The 26,464-nt window shown below is 32.3% G+C and overlaps 2 protein-coding genes across 2 annotated transcripts in view; both read right to left on the bottom strand.

Moving 5' to 3' along the window:
* Positions 1–15,052, bottom strand: part of LOC115878120 — a 66,970-nt gene extending 51,918 nt beyond the window's left edge. The window contains exon 1 of the mRNA XM_030894490.1: positions 14,634–15,052. Within this exon, the coding sequence (XP_030750350.1) occupies positions 14,634–14,669 (36 nt within the window). The 5' untranslated portion in view covers positions 14,670–15,052. The remainder of the gene's footprint in view (positions 1–14,633) is intronic.
* A 6,818-nt stretch (positions 15,053–21,870) lies between these two features.
* On the bottom strand, positions 21,871–23,117 carry LOC115878055. Its single transcript, XM_030894409.1, has 3 exons — positions 22,865–23,117; positions 22,437–22,803; positions 21,871–22,366 (listed from the first exon to the last, which is right to left on the bottom strand). The coding sequence occupies exons 1-3, from the start codon at positions 23,115–23,117 to the stop codon at positions 21,871–21,873; spliced, it is 1,116 nt and encodes a 371-aa protein (XP_030750269.1).
* Between the last annotated feature and the right edge of the window lie 3,347 nt (positions 23,118–26,464).

Here is a 26,464-nt window from a genome sequence, read left to right as displayed (position 1 = left end):
AAGGATTTAATAAAGAGAAAAGGGTTTTTAATTATAGATTAACCCAAGCCAGGAGGGTAGTCGAAAATGCCTTTGGTATTTTAGCCAATAGGTTTCGTATTTTATTAAATACGATACCATTGAATCCTGAAAAGGCAAAATTAATTGTGCAAGCAAGTTGTACATTATACAATTATTTATTAAAAGAAAACCAAACAGAATATCTTGGCAATAATCCTGAAGAGATTGACAGGAGATATACATTAATTTGTTTATGGTTTAAGCAGACAGTATGGGCAAAGGCCAAAAATGAAGCCATAAAAGTGAGGCAGGAATTTACAGATTATGTAAATGGCTATGGAAGAGCTCCATGGCAGGATTCAGTTCATTAATTTTTAGCTGTAAATATTTGATTTAACTTTTTTTGTACTTTAATAAAACTGTTTCCATCCGCATGTTACAGACATACGGGCTTTGAAGTATTCAGCACATGGTGCAATAGCTTACAAATTGAGGCATTCCGAAGATTATCTGGATCTCCCTTTTAGCCGTATTTCCAAAAATACAATACAAGGTTTATGTTGTCCATTTGGTGAAGTCCCGACATTGTATAATAATCGTCTACCGATTAAAAAAAGAACAATGTTTACATTTGCAGCCATAAAAATCAGTATTCGAGCTGATTATCACCTGTTTTATGACAACTTGTCGTACCACTAGATTAAAATCTAGTACTGATGTAAAAGATCTAGATCATAGGGTTTTAAGAATCGTAGATACACGCACTGCAAACAAATTTCGAACCAATGATTTTAATTTAATTTCCAAATGGGGTTGTGAAGGTTCATCAAAACTATCCGAGGACAAACAAGGCTTCCAAAATTTTACAGTATCTGAAGCGAACCTGTTTTTAATATATTTTGTGTCACTTCAACTACTATCATGTACAAGCATGTTATTGTGATCTTTATTTAATTCAGATATTTGAAAAACCCAGCCGAACATATTCATTGAAGAAATTGATATAGATACACTGTCTAGACTTAGTTATTTGTAAGTGTGTGGGCTAACTGCCTGCGACAGAAGGCGCTCGTTTCCGAAAGAGGAAGAATGCAACCTAACCTCAATTCAAGAGAGGCAAAAATAATGTTCGTGGAAAAATACACGTTGTAAAAGTATAACCGGTGTTTTTTCTTGAGTTTATCATTCTAAGCCTTATGGATGGAGTTGTGGAATATAACAAAAATATTAAACATGGTCCTACAGAGCCGTGATGAGATGGCGTCCAGTGTATGGAGTGCAGAATTCTAACAAATCCGAGTCTAAGTTGTGAAATCCCAGTGTTGTGTCCTAATCACAGTGTTGTGTCCTAAAGCAAAAAACAAATCGTCGAGAAAATTGTGAGTGCTTTCCAATTACTTTTATCCATTTTTCAGTAGCCTTTTTGCAAAATGTGTACATGTGTCGAGTAAATTAATAAAAAAAAATGTCACTTTTTGAGTAAATAGAGTAAAAACTAGCTATGGAAGATCCTACTAAAGTTGAAATTAATAAGTTAATTAAGCATAGAGGTGTAATTAAGGGGAAACAAACACTTTTTAAAAATTATTTGGTGAATTTTAAGAGTAGTGTTGCGGACATTAGTCCCGGAGAAATAGAAAAAAAGTTAATTTTAGAACTTGAGAAGAGACTAGAGAAATTTAACATATTATTAACAAATTTTGAGGAAGTTCAAGGCAAAATTGGGGTGTCGGTTGACTCTTTTGAGGAGCAATTGAGCGAAAGATCTTTATTTGAAAATATTTATTTTAAATTGCATGCAGAGTAAGCAAACTGTAGAGGAATTTTATGCAGCAACAAACAGTGCTAGTGCTGCTAGTACCGCTTCACAAGTGCATGAAAGTGTTGCTGACAGCAGTGGCACCCACAATATTAATAACAATATTAACCATTTAAAGCTTCCACCAATTAATTTGAAAAAAATTAATGGTGAATACAAAAATTGGTTGTAGTTTAGAGACCTTTTTATTTCCCTCATTCACTCAAATGAGTCCATCTGCAAGGTACAGAAGTTTCACTACCTGCGTTCTTCGTTGGAGGAAGGAGCAGAACAGGTGATTCGAGGTGTTGAGGCAACAAAAGTTTGTGAGCTTCACAAAATGGTTTATTCCATTTCTAAACATATTCAATCTTTAAAAACTCTAAATCAGCCGGTCCAACACTGGGATTCAATCCTAATTTTTCTGTTTTGTTCTAAGCTAGACAAAAAAAATGAGAGGGAGTGAGAAGAGAGGAAGGTGATGTCGGCAGATTTTAAGGCCATTTGTAATAGTCCAGGTGTAGTCGGAAAAAGTGAGTTTCCTAGTTTACAGGAATTTTTGGATTTTTTGAAAGGTAAGGCGGATTTGTTGGAGGGTTTGGTGTTAACAAGGTTCAAAAAGGGTTCCGAGGTAAGTGACAAGGTGGAAGGTGGGACTACCTTTTGGAGAGGTGCAAAAAAGGATAGTTCATCTAGTTCTTGTTCCTTGACAGGAATTTCTGTGGTGTGTTCTTTGTGCAAAAATTCGCATAGTGTTGCAAACTGTTACAGTTTAACTTAGTATTTTGCTAATATTTTTGTGTTATTTGTTCATAATGTCTGTTCATTATTGAAGTTCCACAGTCCTTCAAGGTGGGCAACATGTCTAGACTTAGTTATTTTTAAGTGTGTGGGTTAACTGCCTGCGACAGAAGGCGCCCGTTTCCGAAAAAGGAAGAATGTAACCTAACCTCAATTTAAGAGAGGCAAAAATAATGTTCGTGGAAAATACACGTTGTAAAAGTAACCGGTGTTTTTTCTTGAGTTAATCCTAAACTTATGAATGGAGTTATGGAATATAACAAAAATATTAAACATACACCTACAGAAAAACTCTTAATAGCAAGCAATAATTGTTCTTACAAAAAAAGCAAAGCAAGCTGCCACTAAGAAAATGCCTGGAGAAAAGTATACGACTAGCAGTGTCGTAATACTAATGATTTGTAACATAAAATCAAGTATTCAAAAAATGTTTAGTTTCGTAACTGTCCTTGTACCTAAATTCTAATGTATGTTGCTCTACATGGCAACCGCGCTTAGCTTATCGAGAATCGAAGACATCGATGGAGAGAGACGCATGCGAGAAAAATGGTGGCTGCAACGTCAATTAGCGTCTGTTTGTAAAATGATGGTAAAATTGTAAAAATTTATCATAAATGTTGAAAACCTATAAGTATTTTAACGTATGTAGTGTTTTCTGCTCAGTATTATTGTTAAATGTAACAGTTCAACGAAATGTTTTGTTATTTACTCTCGTCCTTCACTTAAAAAAAAGTAAGGAAAGAAAGAAGAATACCTTTGAAGATAGAAAAAGGACGATTCTACAATTTAAAGAAGTAAGAAAGTTTACCCGATTCCGATGTTGCAAAGCAGTTAAAAGAGGCTTGGCTAAATGAAACCTCAAAACGCTTTGGATCTGCTGAACAAATTTATTGTTAGCAGTATCTACTGTACTCAATCCCCGGTTTAAGAAAATATATTTTAACTGTCCATCAAATTGCGAAAGAGCTGCCCAAGAAGGGATGCTCGAGCGAAATCAACACAGTGCAATAGACTGTGACCCCAGTATGAATTCAATGCTTCTGAAAATGACGGAACATCAGGTAAACAAAGCCTTTTATCACAAATCAAATACATATTGTCATTATCTCTATTAGTTCAGTTACAGAGCTTCCATACTATTCATTTGATTTATGGGGAGCCCACAAAAAAATGGTCACGGAAAATAAAAAGGCACATCAAGCAACGTCAAATTCCCTGAAAAAAAAACAATTTACATAAGAAATTATATCATACCAATCGGGGAAAACCCTCTATTTTGGTGAAAAAAAATTCATTAGTTTATTAGTACCGTATGATCGAGAAAAAACGGCGTCAAAGGCGGCTGGGGAATGACTATCGATGCTATTTTTGACGAGATAGAACTCTAGACGTCAGTTACTGAGAACTGACATAAAATTTGTCAAAAATTAATACCTTATATAGAAAAACCAGAAGAGAATAGAAAGTTTCCAGATACACATATCTATTTCCAAAAAATTGTTTTTTCAAATGTTTCGATCTGCACCAGTTCTACCCAATAAAAAATCGATATTAAATCATCCTTAATGCAGTAAACGCCTTTAAAAATAAAGAAAAGCAAGACCAGTAAGACTCTAACCTAACTAAATCTCGTCGTCCGACAAGCCTCCGACCGAGACATTTCGACAACATTTTTGATTATTGTATTGTTAAAATGTACGGATTAGCCTTTTATTATTGTTTCATACACACTAGACCGTTCAGATTTACTAATATTGCATTGATTATAGCTGTAAATAAAAATGTGTGTTTAATACCAGTAAATAATCCGTTAGTTGATGGAAGAAGTATCGTGTTTATCGACAAAATTAATTGTAGGCTTTTAAATTTTGCCTAATATGGTCATATTTTGCAATATTCAACTCATAATTGTTGATACTTCTGGTGGATGATGTTCAATTTATACATATATAAAATATAAACAAACCAAATTGAAGTACTAGAAGCAATAAGGTGAGATAGTTATTTTTACGAATCCCTTTATTATTACTTCTTTACTTATAGAGTATCTGTTTCTGTGTATGCCTAAGTTTCTGTTTTCCAAGAAGCATATTAATTAAATGAACAAAACTGTGTCCAAGAAATAATCTATTGCATAGAGAATTTAATGAAAACAAAATTGGTGATGCTGTGTTCAAGTAAAGTTCCATGCAGGAATCAATGGTTATTGCTAAAATATTTTATTGGTGTATTGTCAATTTTATTTACTTATATATTACGTTATTTAATCTCAATAATTTTAGGCTCCTAAGTCATTTATTTACATACTTAACTTTTAACGTAACTACTGGTAGATTGTAGGAAATAATATACACATTGGAACAATTTAAGTAAATAAATGAATTAATATAATACATACATCAAGAAGTAATGTATAATTTTACAAAAAGCTGTATTAATCACTTTCGAAAATCATAATTGTTTTTTTTAGTAAGTCGCAGACAAATATTTTAGGTTTGTTATTAAATTAAATGATAATGTAATAAGTACAGATTTAGACTCTTGAACCAGGCATAGTATATTAATTAGTAGGGTTCACAGTAAAACATATTTTGTAATACCATTCGAAAGAAAATAAATACCTATATTATACTGTTTATAAAGTGAGTTTCATTGTAACATAACTTAAGAAAACAATTAATATGCATATGTCAATCATAAGAAAAGAATCTATTAATTTAATGAACTATACCCATAGTACTCGGCAAACAGTAAACCAAACCAAAGAAACTAAGACTTACAGTGTTAGATCATGTAGTATATAAATATTTTAATTTTATCATTTAATAAATAAATACAATATAAAATTTAAAATGCCAATTTTTTATTTTAAAACAAGTGATTTATATATGTATAAACAATTTACAATTATTTATCATTTAATTTATTGGCCACAGCTTCCGGGATTATAAGGCTAATATTTTGCTGCCTAAGTGCCTATATCTCAAAAAAGAATAATTAAGATTAATTAATGATTAAGTATCCCTGTATTTTTAAATGTTGAATCTTATGGACTGAAAAAACTGCTTTCAATATTTCTACTTTCACTGACCGAAGATGCAGAAACCTAGAAGAAATTCAAAAACAAATTGTACAAACATTTTAAGGTTTTCCTTAAATCCTCTATAGAGACTATTTCTATTTATATAGACTATTTCTGGGACATAGTTTTGTTCATTTAATTTGTTTCTTAGAGGTTATACACAGCTGTAGATATTCTATAAGTAAAAAAGTAATAATACAGATTCGTAAAAATATCCCACCTTACCGTTTCTAGTACTTCAATTTAGTGTGTTTATATTTTATACATGTATTAAATTGAACATCATCCACCAGAAGTATCAACAATTATGAGTTGAATATTACAAAATATGACCATATTAAGCAAAATGTAAAGGCCTACAATTAACCTTGTTGATAAACACGATACTTCTTCCATGTATAGTAATGAACACACATAACTGGTTTACAGCTACAGTTTTACTAAATCTGAAGGGTCTAGTGTGTATTAGACAATTACAAAAGGATAATCCATACATTTTAACAGTAGAGTAATCTGATTTTTGTTAACGAGTTATCGAAATGCCTGGAACTGGGACGGGCGATTGTTAGGTTAGAGCCTTTTTGATTTTTCTCTTCTTTACTTTTAAAGACGCATTTAGTATTAATTACGATTTACTAGATTTACCTAATATAGATTTTTTATTAATTAAAACTGGTATAGTTCAAATCATCAGAAAAAAATATTTTTTGGATATAGATTTCTGTATCTGGAAACTTACTATTGTCTCCTAGATTTTCTACATTTAGTATTCATTTTAATTAAAATTTAATTTTTTTGAAGATCTTTAAAGTGAAAAGAAGAAGAATTTTAATTACCTAAAAAAATCAAAATAAAGTTAATTAACTTTGAGCAGAGTTCGACCTCGTCAAAAATAGCATCGATAGTCATTCCCCAGCCGCCTTTGACGCCGTTTTTTCTCGATCATACGGTATTTAGTTACCATCTTTATCAAAAATGGCCTAAAGGAGTATAGCCGGATTAATATGGGAAATGTGCCCCCGCGGCTTTTTTAACTCGCACTCAAGGGATCGATTTGGTGTCGAATCAAAATTAATTCCCCTAAATTTTTAGCTTTTTAACTTAAACGGTTATCGAGATTTTCAAAAAAAAACTATTTTTTTCAATTATATTTTTATTTTTATAGTAAAATTCAAAATTAATTAATGATGATTTTTTTCTAATTCTTAGAAGTCTAGGAAAAAATAATATGATCATGATTATTAAACGTAAAGCCGATTTTTAGCCGAGGAAAAAAAATAAAATCTTCATTTCTTCAATCTTCATTTCTTGTGAAATATGTCACTCACTAAAAATCGTCAGAAAATGTCTTTTATGCTCCTTTACACTCAAGAATTTTTTAGAATTTTTTGAACTGGTGGAACAATATGAAAAAAAATTAAAAACTCATTTTTTTTCTAAGATCTTCTGTATTATAACTTATATTTTTGTTTAGTTTAAAAAAGTGAGTAGCACATATTTTTTCATTAGAAATACATCCTTGCCAGAAATAAACATAAAGATTATTATAAAAAAATCAGTCCGAGAAGATTTTAGAAAAAAAAATAGAAAAAAAATGAGTTATTAATTTTTTTCATATTGTTTCACCACTTCAAAAAATTCTAAAAAATTCCTGAGTGTAAAGTAATATAAAAGACATTTTCTGGCGATTTATAGTGACATATTTCACGAAGGTTAAAAAAATTAAGATTTTAATTTTCTTTCCTCCGCTAAAAATCGGCTTTTCGCTTAAGACTCATGATATTATTTTTTCTTGTCTTAGACTTCTAAGAATTAGAAAAAAAATCATCATTAATTAATTTTGGATTTTACTATAAAAATAAAAATTAAATTAAAAAAACAGGTTTATTTGAAAATCTCGAAAACTGTTTGAGTTACAGAGCTAAAAATTTAGGTGAATTATTTTGATTCGGCACCAAATCGATCCGCTGAGTGCGAGTCAAAAAAGCCGCGGGGGCAGATTTCCCATATTAATCCGGCTATACCCTTTCTTAGGAGTGGTGGCAACGTCTGTTCCGTCTGATGAGAGATTATTTTCCAAAGCGAGACAAACGGTTAACACCCGGTATAATCTGTTGTGTCATCTGTTTCATATATACTGACTTTATAAACAAATTACCCACTCAGAATTTCAGTCTCAAACAAACACATAAATAGTAGCAGATAACTAAATATTGAAATAACTTACTGTAAACGAAGTTCATTGTTTGTATTTTCAAGGCAATGTTTTTCAACGGTATACAACGTCTATCGCATATTGTTGGATCTCGAAAACTAAATTTTAAATACTAAAAGAATCCTTAATTGAAAATACCTATCGCACAGTCCGCCAGTAAGGTAACATTAAAAAAAATATTGGATAGAATAGAAAATTACTAATAATAGTCCAGTCATCTTAGGGGTTTCACCTCGGAATTCGAGATAACCGACTGTAAACTCGTATAAACCATTTTTTTAACATCCTAAAACATGTCTCAAAACCTACATATGGTAGCGTGTACGCGACTTGTAGATAACGGAGATCAAAGGTCAAAAAATCGATTTTTTGTGCATTTTTTGCAAATATCTCGTTCCCTTTCACATTTACGCTATTTGTATTTATCATAAATATTGTAGAGGATAAAATTCTCTACAACTTTTGGTTCAAAATTTTTTTTGTACCTCAAACCGTTTTTGAGATAGAGGGCGGTGAGCGCGCAGTCTTTCATTAAGTACGGTATCATTCAAGTTTAACCTGTAGTATTTACAAAAGCATTATGGTTCAGACATTGTGTTGTATTTGATGGATATTCAGACTATTCTAAAAATATTAAAGCCATGGAGCAGCTAAGGAGAACTGCTTCGTCAAAACATACGAAGTTTGTTTTGACGAAACGATGGTTGTACCTGTTACCCAAGAAAAATTCCTATCTAATCGAAATAATAAAGAAAAGCTTATTAATATGCTGATTGAAAAATTAAAAGTTGTTAATATCAAAACAAAACAGGCCACAAATGATGCAGCTGTTCTAATTATTGAAACCGCTATTGAAGAATCGAAACATGGAAACACTGCAGTAATAATAGGAGAAGATATACATAGATTTGCTTGTCATCTTAATTGGTTGTACTCTATCTCATCGAAAAGAAATTTTCTTAAAAAAAGTTGGAAAAGGAAATGTAAAAAACTGAAATATACTCTTCCAAAAGTTTTGATAAATATCCTCGTTTGAACAAACATATTTTGTTTCTTGACGCAGTGACACGACTTCTGCGCTCTTCAAAAAAGGAAAAAAAACTTTTGTAAGAACACTTGAAAAACTTCCGGATTTGGATCAACTTGCTGCAGCATTTGAAGACGAAAACTGTCCGGTTCAAAGGTTATTTGAGAATGGAGTGCGAACTTTGTTAGCAACCTATAATGCTCCAAAATCTGAGAACAGCATCGATCATCTTCTTTATACACAATTCATCAAATCAACCAAACTGAATAAACCTGTGCAATTATCAAATCTTCCACCAACAAGTGCAGCAGCTCACCAACATTTCAATCGTATTTACTACCAAGTTCAGACTTGGTTAGGGCATGATTTAGAACCCCAGGACTGGGGTCGGATAATGCGTAATGGATTCCTAGAACCTACCACTACTATTCTACCTCCAGCTCCAGAGAATTTGCTGAACACAATATTCTGCAACTGCAAGAATGGTTATGGTTCGCAATGTGGATGCAGGAAATCAGGGTTGCCGTGCTCTTTAGCTTGTGGCCAGTGTAATGGGCAAGCTTGTCTCAATGCTTCACCCTATCAAAGTGATGTCAATGAAGATGGTACATTTGACCCCGAAATCCTAGAAGACTTGGAGACAAATGTCGTTGAAGATGAAAATGAAGAAGAATTTGAAATTCCACAACGACCAGACGACGATGGTGAAGAAGAAGAAGAAAACTAAAAATAAGAACATGGAGTTCTTTTTATTTTTATTCAATTTTTTTAATTTCAACCATGGGAAATGTATGAAATAGTATTTTTTAATAGACATATAAATTAAAAATGTATTTCTTGTCTTTTTATTTACTTAAAATGTAATTAGTATAAATCTAACGATAATAATAATTAAAATGTAATTAAAGTATTTCTGTTAATAATTTTCTAATTGTACAAAGAGGTAAGTGTTATTAAATGAAGGTATACTTAATTTATGAAAAAAATTATTATATTCAATATGATCTGTTATGAAAAAATGTAAACTATTTATAATTATATATTTTTCAATAATTATACGGCGTGTTTTTGACCGAGACTAGAGGTTGAACTTGAATGATACCGTACATAATGAACGACTGCGCGCTCACCGCCCTCTATCTCAAAAACGGTTTGAGGTACAAAAAATTTTTTGAAACAAAAGTTGTAGAGAATTTTATCCTCTACAATAGTTATGGTAAATACAAATAGCGTAAATGTGAAAGGGAACGAGATATTTGCAAAAAATGCACAAAAAAATCGATTTTTTTACCTTTGACCTCAGTTATCTACAAGTCGTGCACATGCTATCATATATGTAGGTTTTGAGAAAAAAATAAAAAACCTTAATATCGTTACATGGCTAATTTTTTGTGTGAAGCATCCTTTGGTGTAGCCATTGTGAAATAGTCATGTCTGCCAGCGCGATTCCGGGGCTTAAAGCCGGCCAATCTAAAGGGTGACACTAAAAAATTTTGACACTAAAAATATTATAGGTACACGAGTTATAATTGCCAAATAGCTTTTATTTATTATTAGGAAACGTGTAAAATTGTTGACAGACATTTTTCTCGTGGCTGAAATGCCGACAGACAACGCGAAAGAGGCATAAAATTTTGACAAAGGAAAATCATCGCATACATGCATGTCGATTGGTGGAATGTCATGTTTATTGTTAATTAATTAAAAAGCCGTATGCAAAAGGGCAGACAAAAAATCGTTATTGAAATAATAAAAAAATATATTTATAATATAATCGTATATTATATTATTTATCTATACTTAAATGGATGAGGCGGCCAGCGTTCCCTGAATAAAGCGCTAGAGTAATATGGCGCTTTTGATAACTGTCTGCAGCTGATTGAGCCACGATCTTTTTGTCTGCCCTTTTGCATACGGCTTTTAAAATAAATAAATATGACATTTCACCAATCATCATTCAAATATGCCATATTTTTTTTCATTGTTCAAATTTCATTTTTTAATAATTTTTAAAATTTCATGCCTCTTTCGCGTTTTTTCCTCGGTAGTTTTATACAAGTACGGACAAAAAGTTATTACGCTTCAAAACAGTTAAAACACACGTAGGTAGCGCCCTCTACCAGTAGGAGTCATATTGACATCAAAATCAAATTTCTCATGTCAAAAAACTCCTAGACACCAATTTTCATCCAAATATGTTTCTTCAGAAATTATTTGGAAAAAATAGAAATAAAAATAAAACTTCTACACCCTATATCTCTAAAACTAAGCATTTTCGGACATACATTTATATGAACTTTTTTACTTATTTTTATCTGTAGAATATGCTGCCAAAGTTTCCGGAATACAGTGCGGACCACCCTGTATAAAAGAAAATGACATTCTGAATAGAATAACATATCATATGTCAATTTTTAGCATGTTCAATTTAAAAAAATAGCATTTTAAACTTCACTCTAGAGTCTCATGGCCATAAATGTAACCAAATACATGGTACTCGAAATACCAAGTATGTGGTACCAAATTATTCGTAAAAATCTATTAGTATATGATTTGGGCATCTCTTAAATAGCCAAGAAAAGACACGAAAAACACTAGAAAACCAAATATATTTTTCCAAAGCCCTTTGATTAAAAATTAATGGTTTTAACAAACAAAGCCATGGCACTCTAGATTGAAATTTAAAATACATTTTTTTAATTAAAAATGTTCAAAGTTGACATCTATTCAGAACGTCATTTTCTATGATATAAAGTAAAAAAATACCGATGGCACTATTTAAAAAATCAAAAGTTGTAGTATTTTCCGGTAAAGCAGGAGGTGACCGAGACTAATTGAATACCGTCAATTAATCCCGATTTATTTCATATACTAACATACCAAATTTCGTTTTTTTTTTATCTGAAAAAATAAAAAAAAGTTTGGGTGAGCCACTTGTGAAAAACACCCGGTATTAGCCATTTTAAACATTATTCTTAAAGTTATTATGGGGTTCAAATATTCGAACTTCTTTAATTCTTTTTTAATACGCTATAACAGATTAGACATGTTAAAGTTAATAACATGTCTAAATTAACATATTCTTGATTAAAACTTATAGTATTCATTTTTCACTTATTTATTTATGAGTTCTAATCGAACAACCATCTATGGATTTCATAAAATTAATTATAAACAACTTATAACATCACTAACATGACATTAATTATAAACAATTAACTATAAAAACAGATTAATAAAAAAATCTGTAACTACATATAGTACGAGAGCTAGCAACGTCGGAAAAACAAGTATTTTAAGACGTCTGGCTCTTTGATATATCTTTTACTATGCTCTCTAGAACAGCATGCGGCCCGTCTGGCTGCCGGTAAACGTTGCGTTCCCTACTGCGCATTGAGAGAAGATCCTATATTTTTATTAGTCCCTTAAATTCTAGTATTGAATATAAATCGAACATGTCTCCATAGCGCAGTGAAAGCAGCAAAACGAAAATAAAATAAAAGAGTCTTTGCCCTAACCCGGATTCGAACTCTGAATCATCGGTTCGTGGTCGGAAACTCTACGCACTGCGCCATGGAAACATGTTCGATTTATATTCAATACTAGAATTTATAGGACTAAATTAATAAAAAATATAGGATCTTCTTCCGATGCGCAGTAGTGAACGCAACGGGTATCGGCAGCCATACGGGCCGCATGCTGTTCCAGAGAGCATAGTAAAAGATATATCAAAGAGCCAGACGTCTTAAAATACTTTCTCGAAAACGTTGCTAGCTCTTAGACTATATATGGTTATTATTAATTTTGATTAACGTCATTGCTATTATTCCCATTTTATTCAAAGAAGCACAAAATCTATAATATCATTATTCATAATTCATATTAATTAGGTATATTAATTTTGTGCTTCTTTAACATATTAAAAAAACAAGAGATATGACGTTAATCAAAATTAATAATCCCCATCTGCCAAAGAATCGAAACCTAAAAATGTTATTAGCATTGTGATTTTTGAAACTTAGAAAAAATTAACTATATTTTCATATACAGAGTGTTTCAAAAAACATGTGCCATCTCTCGTGAGGAGTTTCTCACGTAAAAATAAAATTTATTTTTCATATCCACATAGGTCCGATACTGCTTTGTTTCGTAGCTACAGGGTGTTAAAGACTTAATATTTTTCCGATTTATTATAATTTTCTTCCAAGTATACTTTTAGCGTTTCGAATGAAATATTTACGGTAAAAATTACTATAAATGCGACATATTTTCAAGCTAAAAAAGTGTCGACATATTCACCAGGGACGTGCATATGAGTTATTACTGGAATATTTTTCTGAAAAAATTATGTACGCCGACTTTTTTTCTAGCTAAATAGTGTAACCAGTTTAATGCCGATTAAAAGTTGTCTCTTGATATTTTGTCGATTTCGGGCTCCTTGATGAGATAAACGCAATTTTATTAATATACCTTGATCCAAGTCTAATAGCAACATTTAAAAAAGTTAATATCATTATCTTGTGAAAATTTTAAATAAGCACTCATTGATTCCTCATCAAAAAATATGAAAAAAAGTTCCTATAAACATGGGTATGGAAATGCATAGTTTCGAGTTAGAGGATTTTAAAGCTTTTTAAAATTAGGTTTTTTGCAATTAACTTAAATACCATATTTTTTTTATTTGAAATGGCTGTAGGTTGGACTACTAATAGTAATAACATTTCATAATAAATTAGGTAAAATATATAATTTATTAATTTTATTTTTATTTTAATTTTATTAATTGAGATGAATAAAATTGCGTTTATATCATCAAGGAGACCAAATTCGACAAAATATCAAGAAATAATATTTTTAATTGGCATTAACCGGCCCACACAATTTTAATATCAAAAGAAAAAAGTCAGTAGCGCACATGTTTTTTTTAAATTATTACTACAGTGATAACCCCCTGATGAACTTTTTTAGCAACTAAATATGTAGCACTTAAACTTAAAGCAACTTTTACCCTCAAAATTTCATTCGAATCACTAAAAGTGCTTGGAAGAAAATTATAATAAATCGATTAAGATAAAAGATTATTTATTAAGACTTTAAAACCCTGTAGCTACGAAACAAAGCAGAATCGGACCTATGTTGATATGAAAAATTAATCTTATTTTGACGTGAGGAATCTTAAATCTTATTTTGACATGTGCCATCTCTCGTGGCCCACGAGAGATGGCACATGTTTTTTGAAACACCTTGTATTTTTTGAATTTTTCTTTGGGTATGAAAACTTGAAAAAGTATAAACGAGATTTGCCATTTTAGAACAAACAATTTTTTTTATGAAGAATTCATTTTTCGCAAAAAGTTAATAATAAAAAAGTTTTTCCTTTTGTAAAGACAATCCAAGGACATACTGTATATTTAAATAAAATCAAAGTAGATTCGTTTCTCTCACGGGAGAGAGGAAATTAAATAAAAATTCATACGCTTGCAAAAACAATTTATCGGAACGATACCGACCTAAAAATAAACCAACTAATGTCTAAGTGTTTGTTGTTGTTTCCTCTTCGGTCTTATATATTTATTTGCATTTTACCCATTTTCAAGAACGAAATTCAGTTAAAAATATATTATTTAACATTGGAAAATGTAAAAATCAATAAACACTGACCATCTACAACCTTAAAAACAAGCATACAGAAAAATAAACGCTTAAATACCTTGCTGTAAACAGAGTTCATCGTTTCTGTTGCCATTGCGTTTCATTTTCCGACCGTACGGCACATTTCTGGATGTGGAACACGTTAAAATTTGACTTGCGGCGGATCAATCGTTCAGTTTCACCCGACGCTCGCCCAACAAACACTTCCTTTGGAATGGGCGGCGAAGCACAGGGTGGCGAGGTTATGGCATTGCCGTCGCAAGTCTGGCAACCGGCAGGATCGGACTCTAAACCGCTCTATTTAAAAAATCTGTACGTCGGAAAAAGATACAAAATATGGCTTATTGATACTCGGTTTACTAATCCAATATTTTTTACGTTAAATAATATTTATAACATTAAAAAGCTTACATCAAACCACAGTATAAGTGTAAAAAAGGCGCGATAAAAATGATTACATGATATACAAATTCACGAAAAAAAGATATCCTATCAAAATTCCAAGTCTCGCAACACAATTATTCTTGCACTGTAAAAAGTTGTGAGATCTCATGTAAAACCGAGTCAGTTTATTTTATTTAGTCTCTCTTTAAGAACCTATTCAACAGTTTTGTTATAAATTGTTAGTATCAATATTAGTCATCTTCATTTCTGTAATAATTATAATGACTTGGGAATTGCACGATATGATATTCTATTCTAATTTAAAAACTTTATTTTTAAGGACACTGTTTAGATTTACTTAGTAATCGAGATGGTAGATTATTCTTTTATAATTATTTTGGTGCGGTATAAGAGATAGGTTAGTATAATAACAAAATTATGAGATATGAGAGTAGTTTCGAAAAATGTAATAATATACTGGGTGTTCCATTTAAAATAACAAAGATGCTACCACTTTTCAAATGATCCGGCAACACTGTAACGCTGATAATATTTTAGATAGATGGAGCAAGTGCCTTTATATAAAAATCCAAATTTTCAAAACAATCTTATCACCGGTCCTCCTATTACCATAGCCGAAAAGCCGGTTACCGATAACGACTAGACAGCTAACTTTTGGTCCATAATGATATTTCGAGATTTTTCATTTGCCTTAGAATTTTGATGATCTGTCAGTGAGTCAATGTCGAAATTAAAGAAATTTGACCAGGGATAATTCACAAACTATTGAGTATAATTCTAGATATTTTGGTAACCTAAAACGTTGACAAATCAAGCAACACAAACAAATTGCGAGGAAGATGACGACATCCTTTGTCCAATTTAAAATCCTTTTTAAATAGAAATGAATGTAATAGAAGAGATGTACTACAGAATTTCTGTGGAAGTCTCTATACTGGTAGCAGTAATGTATTTTCAATGGCCTATGTTGCTGGCTCTTAAGGATTTTTTTGAAATAAATTAATCGTGAATTTCAATAGTTCAACTCCACAATATTTTGTCAGCAGTAAAGAATGGACAGATTCCAAAAATTCCTTAATTTATCCCAGCCAATATTTCACTGTTACTGTTGGAAGGGGCATAAGAACACTGGAATTATTTCTCAATAAATATGCATCAGAAAAAAAGTACTAGACCATGTCTAGCGGTATTTATAACAAAACTTTTTTTGAATCGATAATGTGTGAGAGTCATAAAGATTTAATTTCACACCTGACAATAAAGTTCCTTTCCAAAATTGGTATCTCATGATGGTGTTAAAGGTTATGTGTTTTATAAAGTTTGTTGTTGATACTTGTTTATAATATCCGGATAACATCGCTAATTCGGCGATAGCTATTCCGGTTTGTGTCTGGATTATCGAAGTTCTACTGTACCTATAAAATATAAGAAATGTGGGGGTGAATTAAACATTATATTCTTTTCAGATAATTGTGCTGGTCAAAATAAACAAATTAATTGTCATTGCCACGTTCATCCAGGACATAGTAATAATAATAATTTTTAGATTTTAAGAAAAATAACATTTATAATTATTATGCGAACACAGATCTCTTACGTCAGGAATTTGGGTTGATTACACTTGAGCAGCGTCGCACTTGTGATGACGTTTGCTTTTTACATAAATTAATCAACAGTAAATACGATGTTTGAATTTTGCTGGAAAAAGTTAATTTTAACATTCCCCCAGCGTAATTTTAGAGGAAATATTTGTTTTCTAAGAACTTTTACAATACTAATATAGGTAAGAATACACCACCATTCCTACATAGACATTTTTATTGTATCCTTTCCAGTATTTAAGAGTCGAGTCAAGAGAAACATTACTAATTTTTCTAATGATGCTTAAGTAATTGCAATATGGATATTAAGTTTTTTTTTCTTTTTTTAGAATTTAAGGTTTAGTAATTAAGTATTATAAAATTGTGTTGATTTGTATACTACACTATTGTGAACTGAGGTGATATTGGGTCTTGGACCTGTTTGGAATCCTTTAGTCTTAAATATTGTATATATTGATGAGAATAAAAACCACTTAAATTAAATTAAATTAAATGGACACCTTATTCGATAATTTAAATAGTAGAACTAATAATGTACCTGAAGGAAAAAGCCTTCGTTTTGCTATTAGTAAGTATTCAAAGCACTTAGATTATTGGGACGCAACATTTAGTAAACTCAGCAGCTGGACGTTCAAGAGGATAAATAAAAGTGGTGTAATCAAATCTTCTAAGCTACCCTCTCAAACAGGATGGTTCACGTCACTAAATGATATTAGAAGAGTATGGATTTATATGCAAACCAAGGGTGTTAGAACATTGCGACCTAGATCCTTAAATCAGGGTCCTTTGGAGAATTTATTTGCTTCAATATGGTATGACTATGGTTGTAATGACAATCCAAATTACAAGCAGTTTATTGGCAGCCTTAAAACACAGTTACTGAATGGTTTGACAAATGAATCAACACAAACAAATTGCATGGAAGATAACAATATCCTTTTGTCCCATTTAAAGAAGAAGACAATCCACAAGAGACAGAACATACTATCTTTGAGGCAGTTATAGAAATGAACGTAATAGAAGAGATGTCCTACAGAATTTCTGTGGAAGTCTCTACTGGTAGCAGTAATGCATTTTCAATTTTTGCACTATTATGTATTACCAACATTTTTTAATGTAGCTATTCAGTTTTTATATTTTTATTATCTGAAATAGTTTTTCGAAAGAGTGATGAACTGAGTAAATTTATATTCTGGTATTTTTCATTAATAAAGGTAAATTTATTTATTTATCTTGTATGATTTGAAAATCATAGCGAATTCATCGACCTAACTTTTTTATTTCGTTTACTAGATGACAAACTAAAAATGCTGATAATGTAAAATTGTGAACTGAATTCGTTCCGATCTAAATATTAGAGATCAAAAATAAAAATATATAGTACGCATACGATAATCTGCATTTTTGGTTTACAATCAATGCTATGTTGCTATAGTTAATCTCAAGTTTGTTAAGTAAAGTTTTGGATATGTTTGTAAACAAAACACCTTGAAAATATCCTAGGGCTCAACTAAAATGTAAACCAAAAGCCTTGAAGATAACATCCTTTAGTATTTTAACAGACTTGCACGGCAACTTTGAATGGTCGAGGTAAAAGGTGGTGAAGGCATTCTTAGAAAAACCAAACGAGTAAGAGACTTCGATAGTGTTATCCTAAATCTGGTGTTCAGACAGTCTGTTTTTCGTATTCAGTAAAAACCTATACGAAAAAAAAAGTCACAAGGTTGCAGTAATTAATCACCCCTCCCACTCATTCTACATTATACTTTTGTTTGCTGCAGTACAAGCATGTTATGTAGTGATTTCCCTTTAAAAAAAAATAGAAGAAAATAAGATGGTCGAAGCAGTCTCTATATAAAAGCAGATCTCAGCAGATCGTTGATATGCTGAAGAAACCATACGGTAAATTCAATAACTTCTTCAGGATGAGTTATGAAAACTTTGAGTTGCTGTTGAGTGCAATTGGTCCCCAAATCCAAAAAAATAATACATTTAGATTATTCATTCCAGCAAAAGAAAGATTAGCTGTTACCTTAAGATATCTAGCATCAGGGGACTAAGTTTTCTGTTTAAATCAAATCACTAAGTTTTCTGTTTACAAAGACTAAGTTTTCTGTTTAAAATTTTTCCCCAAATAATATCTCTGCCAGAACTACTGATCTCAAGCTTGAGGTACAAGTCACAAAACCTTTGCTTTAGTGATGGGTTTCCCAATATCAGCATTGGAGATCTTGATAGTTATAACAAGAGTTTGGAACATAACAAGAGTTTAGAACATTTCATCAAAGATAGCTACGCATTAACCACTCCTGAGTACACTAGCAACGGTGCAAGTGAGGTCCCAACATCAAATATTGAATTCGACGATTGAGGTTCTTCAGAACATATTAGTAGAGGGAGAAGGGGGTTTCTGCATCAGGAGCAGGAGCAGAGCGCACGGCGCATGCGCGAGGAGGAGGGGTACAGCGCAGGCGCGAGGAGGAGGGGAGCTGTCAAACGTCAAATGTCAAATGTTAAACGTCAAACGTCATCTGTCAAACCTGTCATCTGTCAAACGTCAAACGTCATATGTCAAACGTCATATGTCAAACATCAAACGTCAAACCTGTCTTACGTCATCTGTCAATCGTCAAACCTGTCTTACGTCATCTGTCAAACGTCAAATGTCAAACCCGTCAAACGTCATATGTCAAACATCATCTGTCAAACGTCAAATGTCATCTGTCAAACGTCAAACCTGTCTTATGTCATCTGTCAAACGTCAAACCTGTCTTACGTCATACCTATTATATACAGGGTGTTAATGAAAAACAAATGCAAATTTTTAATATTTATTTAAAGTATGCAACACATTTACTTTTTGATATTTTGGCGCAGGTACTAAATACTATTATAGCAGATGATATAAACGTCATAATTATATACAAAAATAGAACTATATATGAAATCACTGTAGGTTCTTCCTTATCCTTTTTACACGTCTGATTTTTCATAGTTGAACTATCGTTAAAATTGATGGGTAGCATCTGCCAATCAGATTGATCTCCAACACTTCTATTTGAAAAGATTACCCTTATTTTATATTTTATGTTCGTCTTATTCCTAGTCTCTTCTTCCGATAATGGACGTTTGAAAACTTCCACCGATCCGTTATTGCTATATTCCAATCTCTGCCAAGCTTCTGGGCCATTTACACTCCGTTGTAGTATCATTGTTTTTTAACATACGAAAGCTTCAATAACATCTTTCGGTTTATTTATATAGAATGTATTTTGCACTATAACGGCAAATATAATAAAAGCTGAACTTAACGCCGCCATGTCTGGATACTGAATGACTGTTTAGCTATGTTGACGAAGAACATATAAACAATCTCGACATCTTGCTTGAGAAGGGGGAGGACCGTCAATATGAGTCACTTGATCAGGTTGTAGTGAATAAAACATGGCAATTGCGTTTGCAAATAGAAATTATTTTTGTATTCAATAGGAAGTCGAGACCATATATTTAAAAGCGTATAGGGGCTAATATGCTCTGCTAGAAATTCTACAGAGAGAGCTTTTAACTCCTCTGTAGTATATTTTGTCAAATCCAAATACATGTTTGCTTTTCAAGTGGTTAAATAATACTAAAGAATAAAACGCTAATTATTATTTTTATACATTTATTCACAACAGTTACAAGGTGCTATTTTTACAAGTAACTCTAACCTATAATTAGCAATAAACTTTTGATTTAAAAAATTATGCGTATATCGTAGGGCGAGTCATCCAATCACATCATTTAGTATGTTTATGGGAGATCTTCAATTCTAGAAGTTTCGAAAACATATACTGTTTCTCTTCGTAAAATTTTATAAGTTCTTTTAATTGTAGTAAATTAACCAAATGTTTCTCTAGTAAAAAATTTATATCTTCGGTAGACATCTTTCTCCTTTTACACATATTTACTTTTCAAGTGTTTAAATAATACTAAAAAATAAAGCGTTAAATTATTATTTCTATACATTTATTCACAAGAGGTAAATACACATATGAGTTGAAAATCATTTTCGAGTTTATTTGGATTAATTTCTAGAAATTCCAACATATAATATGATAATTCACAAACATTTAAATAACAATATTTTTTAATTTCTTCCAAACACTTTTCTTCAGAGACATTACAAGCTCTAATATAATGTAAAAGATTATCGTAAAAAGGTCTTAAGTCTAATTTTACAAGTAACTCTAACCTATAATTAACAATAAACTTTTGATTTAAAATTAATCGAATGTCTTCCATAGTGAAACAAAACGGTACATCCAAGCACATCACTGTAATTATCCACTCTTCTAAGAATTTGCTTGCTTTAACGGTGAAATTTTCAGATAGGGCTTGAACAGTTTTTTCCATTTTCTCATTGTCAGGTACCAAAATAAATGATGATGCAATGTTCAAAAACTCGAACCAATCCGTATCGTCAAATGATATTATCATTAGTTCATTGGGTAGGTTGAATAATTTGTTCACAATTTTAACTGATGGTACCAATCCTCTCGCGATACTTATTCCAGCAACAATATCAAAGTTCTTCGTGGGATAACACGTTTCAGCCAACAATCTACGTTCTTTCTTGATTTCCATATTACTTCGTAAAACCATACTGTTTAGATACTCGAAATAATCTGGTGGGGAACATGATGAATTTGAGGCTATGTCTAACGCTTCCATCTCGACATACGCACAAACCGGTGTCTTGACGATTACTAATTGACCGTATACGTTTTATTTCCTTCCCCTACCACCAAACTAATTTATTTGTTTAAACTTGTTTATATTCAATTCTAAAAATAGAATCTTACGTAACGACCAGCCGCTATCTCTTTCCTGGAAAGCACCAGATTTCGTCACTAAGACTTGTTTAAACTCGTTGAATACTTCCTCCAGATTTGTATTTTCGTAAACAACATCATATCGGGAATTAAACGATTTAATATCTTCTTTCGTTTCAGACCCTAATATATAGGAACAAAATAATTCCATATTGAATTTGATGGAGGTATGAATCGATATATGTTCCTGAAGTAAACGTACAATAGTATCTTTAAGAGCATCTAAATAAAGGATAATATTATTCGGATGTGATTCAGAGGTTATCCTATAAGATTTAATTCGATTTTTAAAAGCACACCTAACAAGCTGAAGTCCAGGTTCTAATTCTACACAACACTGATTTTTATGTTGATGACTTAAACAGTGGAAATTACACTCCTTACACAATGAATGCATTTTGAATACTGAAGAGGTTTAGACAATGTCTTTACTTTTATCAATCCAACTATTATGTGATTTGTCGAATCCTAACCACTTGACTAGAATTTTATTTCCTTTCTTTTTCAACACTTGCTCTACAAGATAGATTTCAGGTTGTTTAGTTTTCTGTAATTCTTCTTCGTAAAATCCACCGCTGATGGGATTACCTTGATAATCTTCTAAAAGGTACGTTACAGGGTTTGTGATTTTTACTTTAGATACTTTGAAAAGCTCAGTAGTCCAATTTGGCGTATATCCCTTTTCAAAAAGATGTTTCTGTTTTGAGATTCTAACGGTATCGCCAACTTTAAATTTTGATTTTCCCGCTACCTTAATATGACTATAAACGCCATCTAGTAGTTTCTTCTCACTATTACTATCCACATTCTTCGGTTTCATTCCAATGGTTCTGTGTTTCGTATCGTTATAGTCTTCTGTAACTTTATTTAGTAATTCCAGCCATTTATGGTTCCCATTCAACGTAAACGATCTAAACAATTTTTCCTTAATAGTGCAAATTACACGTTCAGCTATAGAGGCTTTCAAAGGACTAAAAGTACTGTAGTGTTGGATCTTGTATTTTTTCATCAAATTTTGAAACTGACTGTTGTAATACTTTTGCCATTATCCGACACCAACTTTTAGGAATTCTGTTTGAAGATTTCAATATGATTTCCATGGCCTTAGTAATGTCTGGTGCAGATTTTGATTTTACAGGTTTTGCCCATAGATATTTGGAAAAACAATCAATCACAACCAAGATATATTTATAGCCCTTATTCTCTCGAGAATATTGATCTAATTGAGCAAGATCGGTGGCAGAAGTATCATCTAAACCATACTGAATAAATCTTCGTCTTTTGAATTTAATACGAGCGGGTTTATGAAGTTCCCTAACGACTTGTTCTCTAGGACCCATCGCTTTGTCTAACGAAATAGTGCTGGTATATGTGTATTTATATTTATTTTGGGTTAGAATTTTTTTTACTTAATAATAAATCTTCAAGGACACCTTTTACATCACCCAAATCGTTTGATAAATCGTCTATTTTCTGGTTTGTTATTGTCTTAAACGAATCAAGCGCTCTCAGATATTGTGCTGCTATATCCGTATCAATATTCTGTATATCATGCTCAATGTTTGATAGTTTAGAATTGATACTATCCAGTTCTAGACGTTTAGCCTTATTGGATTTTTCAATCACCGTATCTGTATAATTCTTTATCGCACTTTCCAACATATCAAGATCTATATACAGTTTCTTGACTATCATCCTCTATAGTTCCAAATTTCTTATCCATATCCGTTAGTCTTGTTGAAATTTTTGAAAACGTCACCTGCAAGTCTATCTCTAACGCCTCTAATCTTTCGGTAAGAACACTGTTAAATGCGTTTATTGTTTCCATAGAACGAGCTTGAACTTTTATCTCTTCGCGGACTTTCCCTGCTAGCTCATCAGTATATCGTTTAGTCGATACATCGCTCTCTTCTGTAGGGTCTTCAACATTAGTTATTTTTCGATTTTCAAAATCATAATCTCCTTCAGGTGTGTGGGAAAATTCAGGTTGAGGGTGTACTAACCTTCGCTTGGAAGATAAAGACCATCCGAACTTGTTCATGGTTGAAATAATAATGCTAAATATCTAGTATAACACTTTATTTATAGGTTCAACTACACCTAGTTCTAACAATTCTTCAAGAATACTCATTATTTCATTCGTATGGTTTCCGTTTCCTGCTGTTTGAGAGGCATCCAGTTTACTTAATCTATCCACCAACTCGTTGACGTCATCATAATAAATATATTCTTTAGGTTTTTCATTATACTCAAGTAGTGCGGATCCAGATTTAGTTTGCGATCTGGTTTTAGGGATTTTCTGTGCTATATTGCTGGCTGATGAATGCCTAAGTCTTGAACCTTCAAGCGAAGCCGAAGATGCAGCTGTAATCAATGGTTTAACGAAATCCCTATATTTCACAGATTTACTACCTCTCAATTGTCCCAATGGACTAAAATCTCTTTTGTGAACGTTGGTTTGCTTCAATATTTTCTGAAATTGAACTCTATCGTTTTCAGTAAAGTGCATAGGTTTCTTTAGAAATAACAATTCATATAAACCACGATTTCCTTTGTAAATAGAATCGCCTACTCGTATATCACCATTTTGAAGAAAATCCACTTTTTCCGTCCCCATTTTCCAAGTTTCAGTTGGTGCATTATGTTGTAAACCATACGTATGATCTATTTCATCGGAATCTATAAAGTACTTATCGATAAATTCATGTGCTATTTTTGGATACTGATCCAAGTAGCTCTTGTACACTTCAGTTTGTTCTAGAATTGATTTTTGAAGATCTTCGTTAGCATCTTTAAATGCTTGTAGTGATTGTACTTCCATAAAAACATTATCATCATCATCATTATCACTGTTTCCAGACTTCTCCGCAATCATTTCAGTCGGCTGGAATTCAACATACTTTTGAGAACTGCGTTCAGGTTTCGGCTGTTTCTTTATCGATGATGGTGGTGTTATCTTTTCCATCTTTACAATTTCCTCTTCCTTGTTCTTTATTGTTCTGTCTGCGAGTTTATTTAAGGGTATAGTTATAGGTCCCAATATTCTATTTAGAGCTTCATCTCCCTCATCACGTTCTAATTTCAAGGCTAGATGTTTTTTTCGTATATGTCTAGCAGCATTTATAATCTTTCTCTGAACTTCTCGCTCATCTTTTGTTAATATCTTAGGCATTTCGAACCCGATCTGTTGCAATCAGGTCTGTTTCAATCAGAGCCGTTCCAATCGGGTCTGTTACAATCAGGTCCGTTCAATCGGGTCTGTTTCAATCGGGTCTGTTGCAATCGGGTCTGTTTCAATCAGGGCTGTTGCATTCAGGTCTGTTTCAATCGGGTCTGTTTCAATCAGGTCTGTTTCAATCGGATCGTCTGATACTAGGTGTATCCTCGACCAAGGGTTCTTACATACTAACCATTAAACTATGTTTATGGTATTATATAGGTATTAAATCTGCTTCGGTAACGGCCTTTGTGAATATCACAGTCTTTAACAATAACAAGAAATCCATATTTGTCTTTCCAACATTCAGAACATATATCCTTAAACGTGTTTATCGACATGTCTGTATTTACGTGATCATCATACACATGCCTGAGATTAGTATCATCTTGCTTGAAAAGTATCAACATATTAGCATTATCTCGAACCAATTGTTTAGGGATCTTTGAATAGGTCTGACAGAGGTAAAACGAGTCGATTGCATTGTGACGACCCATGCAAAAATAATTTCTAATTTTATCTTGTTTCTCACAAGCTACATCATCGAATATGAAGACAGAGTCGGGTTTGGCGTTTACGGGATCTAATACACCATCATTATCGCTGTATCCGTAGTAATTAACACCTTTAATACGATCCAAAACCTGTTGCAAAAATGTGTATTTGTCTTGAAAGAGAGACTTTGAGTAAACATACACGTTCTCGAACCGAAGTCCGTTTGGATCTGTTAAAAGACTTAACATCACATTCGTTTTTCCTGAATTACTGGGGCCACAGATTATAGCCCTTATAGTATTTGGTAATAGATCGCTATGTCGATTTCTAGCATCACCCTGTGCGATATCGAAATTACAAACATCAATATCGATTTTCTGTTTAACTTTTCTCATTTTTTTCACATATATATATGATGTTTATTCGATCACGTCTTCAGTTGTAATGAGAAGGTCAAAGGGTAAAGGTCTCTTAAATAGGGCTATCAATAAATTACCATTTGAACTTCATTTACCTGGTTACCAATATTGTGGTGGAACAAAGCTTGCTAAACGATTAGCTAGAGGAGATCCAGGCATAAACGAATTAGATCGAGCGTGTAAGGAGCACGATATCGCATACTCGAAAGAAAAGGATTTGAATCGACGATATCAAGCCGATAAAGTGTTGGAAAAAGCGTGGGAAAGAGTTAAAGCTTTGGATTCTAATATCGGAGAAAAAAGTGCTGCGTGGCTTATTACAAACGCAATGAAAACAAAACGAAAGCTTGGTATGGGTGTTAAACGAAAACCCTTCAAATCTTTTATTGTTAATAAAGTGAAGAGACATATTAAACATTATGGTAATGGCACCCTCAAGGATAATATTAAACTAGCACTGAGAGCAGCTCGCATGAGTGTTAAACAAAGCTGGTGGAAGAAGAAAAGTTAAAGTACCTAGAGTTATACCAGTACCTAAAGTCGGAGGCATTTTACCTCTTATTCCGCTCTTCGCGGGTCTAAGTGCTTTGGGAGCTCTTACCGGAGGTGCTGCCTCTGTCGCTAAAGCTGTTCAAGATAGCCGAGCGGCAAGAGATAAATTAAAGGAATCTCAACGACACAATGAGACCATGGAAGCCATTGCGTTGGGTAAAAGAGGAAGCGGATTATACCTTGCCAAACACAAGACAGGATATGGATTATTTCTTCAGAAGCAATCACCAAAAAACTTCCAATAAAGCTACCCAATCGACCTTTGTCTAACCTAGATATACAGAAATATGTAAAGAAATTAAAAATTGCCAACTTCAGAGGAGTAT

Source organism: Sitophilus oryzae, unplaced genomic scaffold (assembly GCF_002938485.1).
Source record: "Sitophilus oryzae breed Bouriz unplaced genomic scaffold, Soryzae_2.0 scaffold_1500_pilon_pilon, whole genome shotgun sequence".
Taxonomy (NCBI): domain Eukaryota; kingdom Metazoa; phylum Arthropoda; class Insecta; order Coleoptera; family Curculionidae; genus Sitophilus; species Sitophilus oryzae.
The sequence above is the reverse complement of the archived record's forward strand: the minus strand, read 5'-3'. Positions and strand labels throughout refer to the sequence as shown.

Excerpts from the sequence above, each read along its gene's own strand:
- LOC115878055 (XM_030894409.1), bottom strand. The coding sequence starts at position 23,117 with ATGTTGGAAAGTGCGATAAAGAATTATACAGATACGGTGATTGAAAAA. Across the intron at positions 22,804-22,864 it reads CCTTGAAGATTTATTATTAA|ACAAAGCGATGGGTCCTAGA; the intron begins GTAAAAAAAATT and ends CTATTTCGTTAG. Across the intron at positions 22,367-22,436 it reads ATACAAGATCCAACACTACA|ATCGTTTACGTTGAATGGGA; the intron begins GTACTTTTAGTC and ends AAAATTGTTTAG.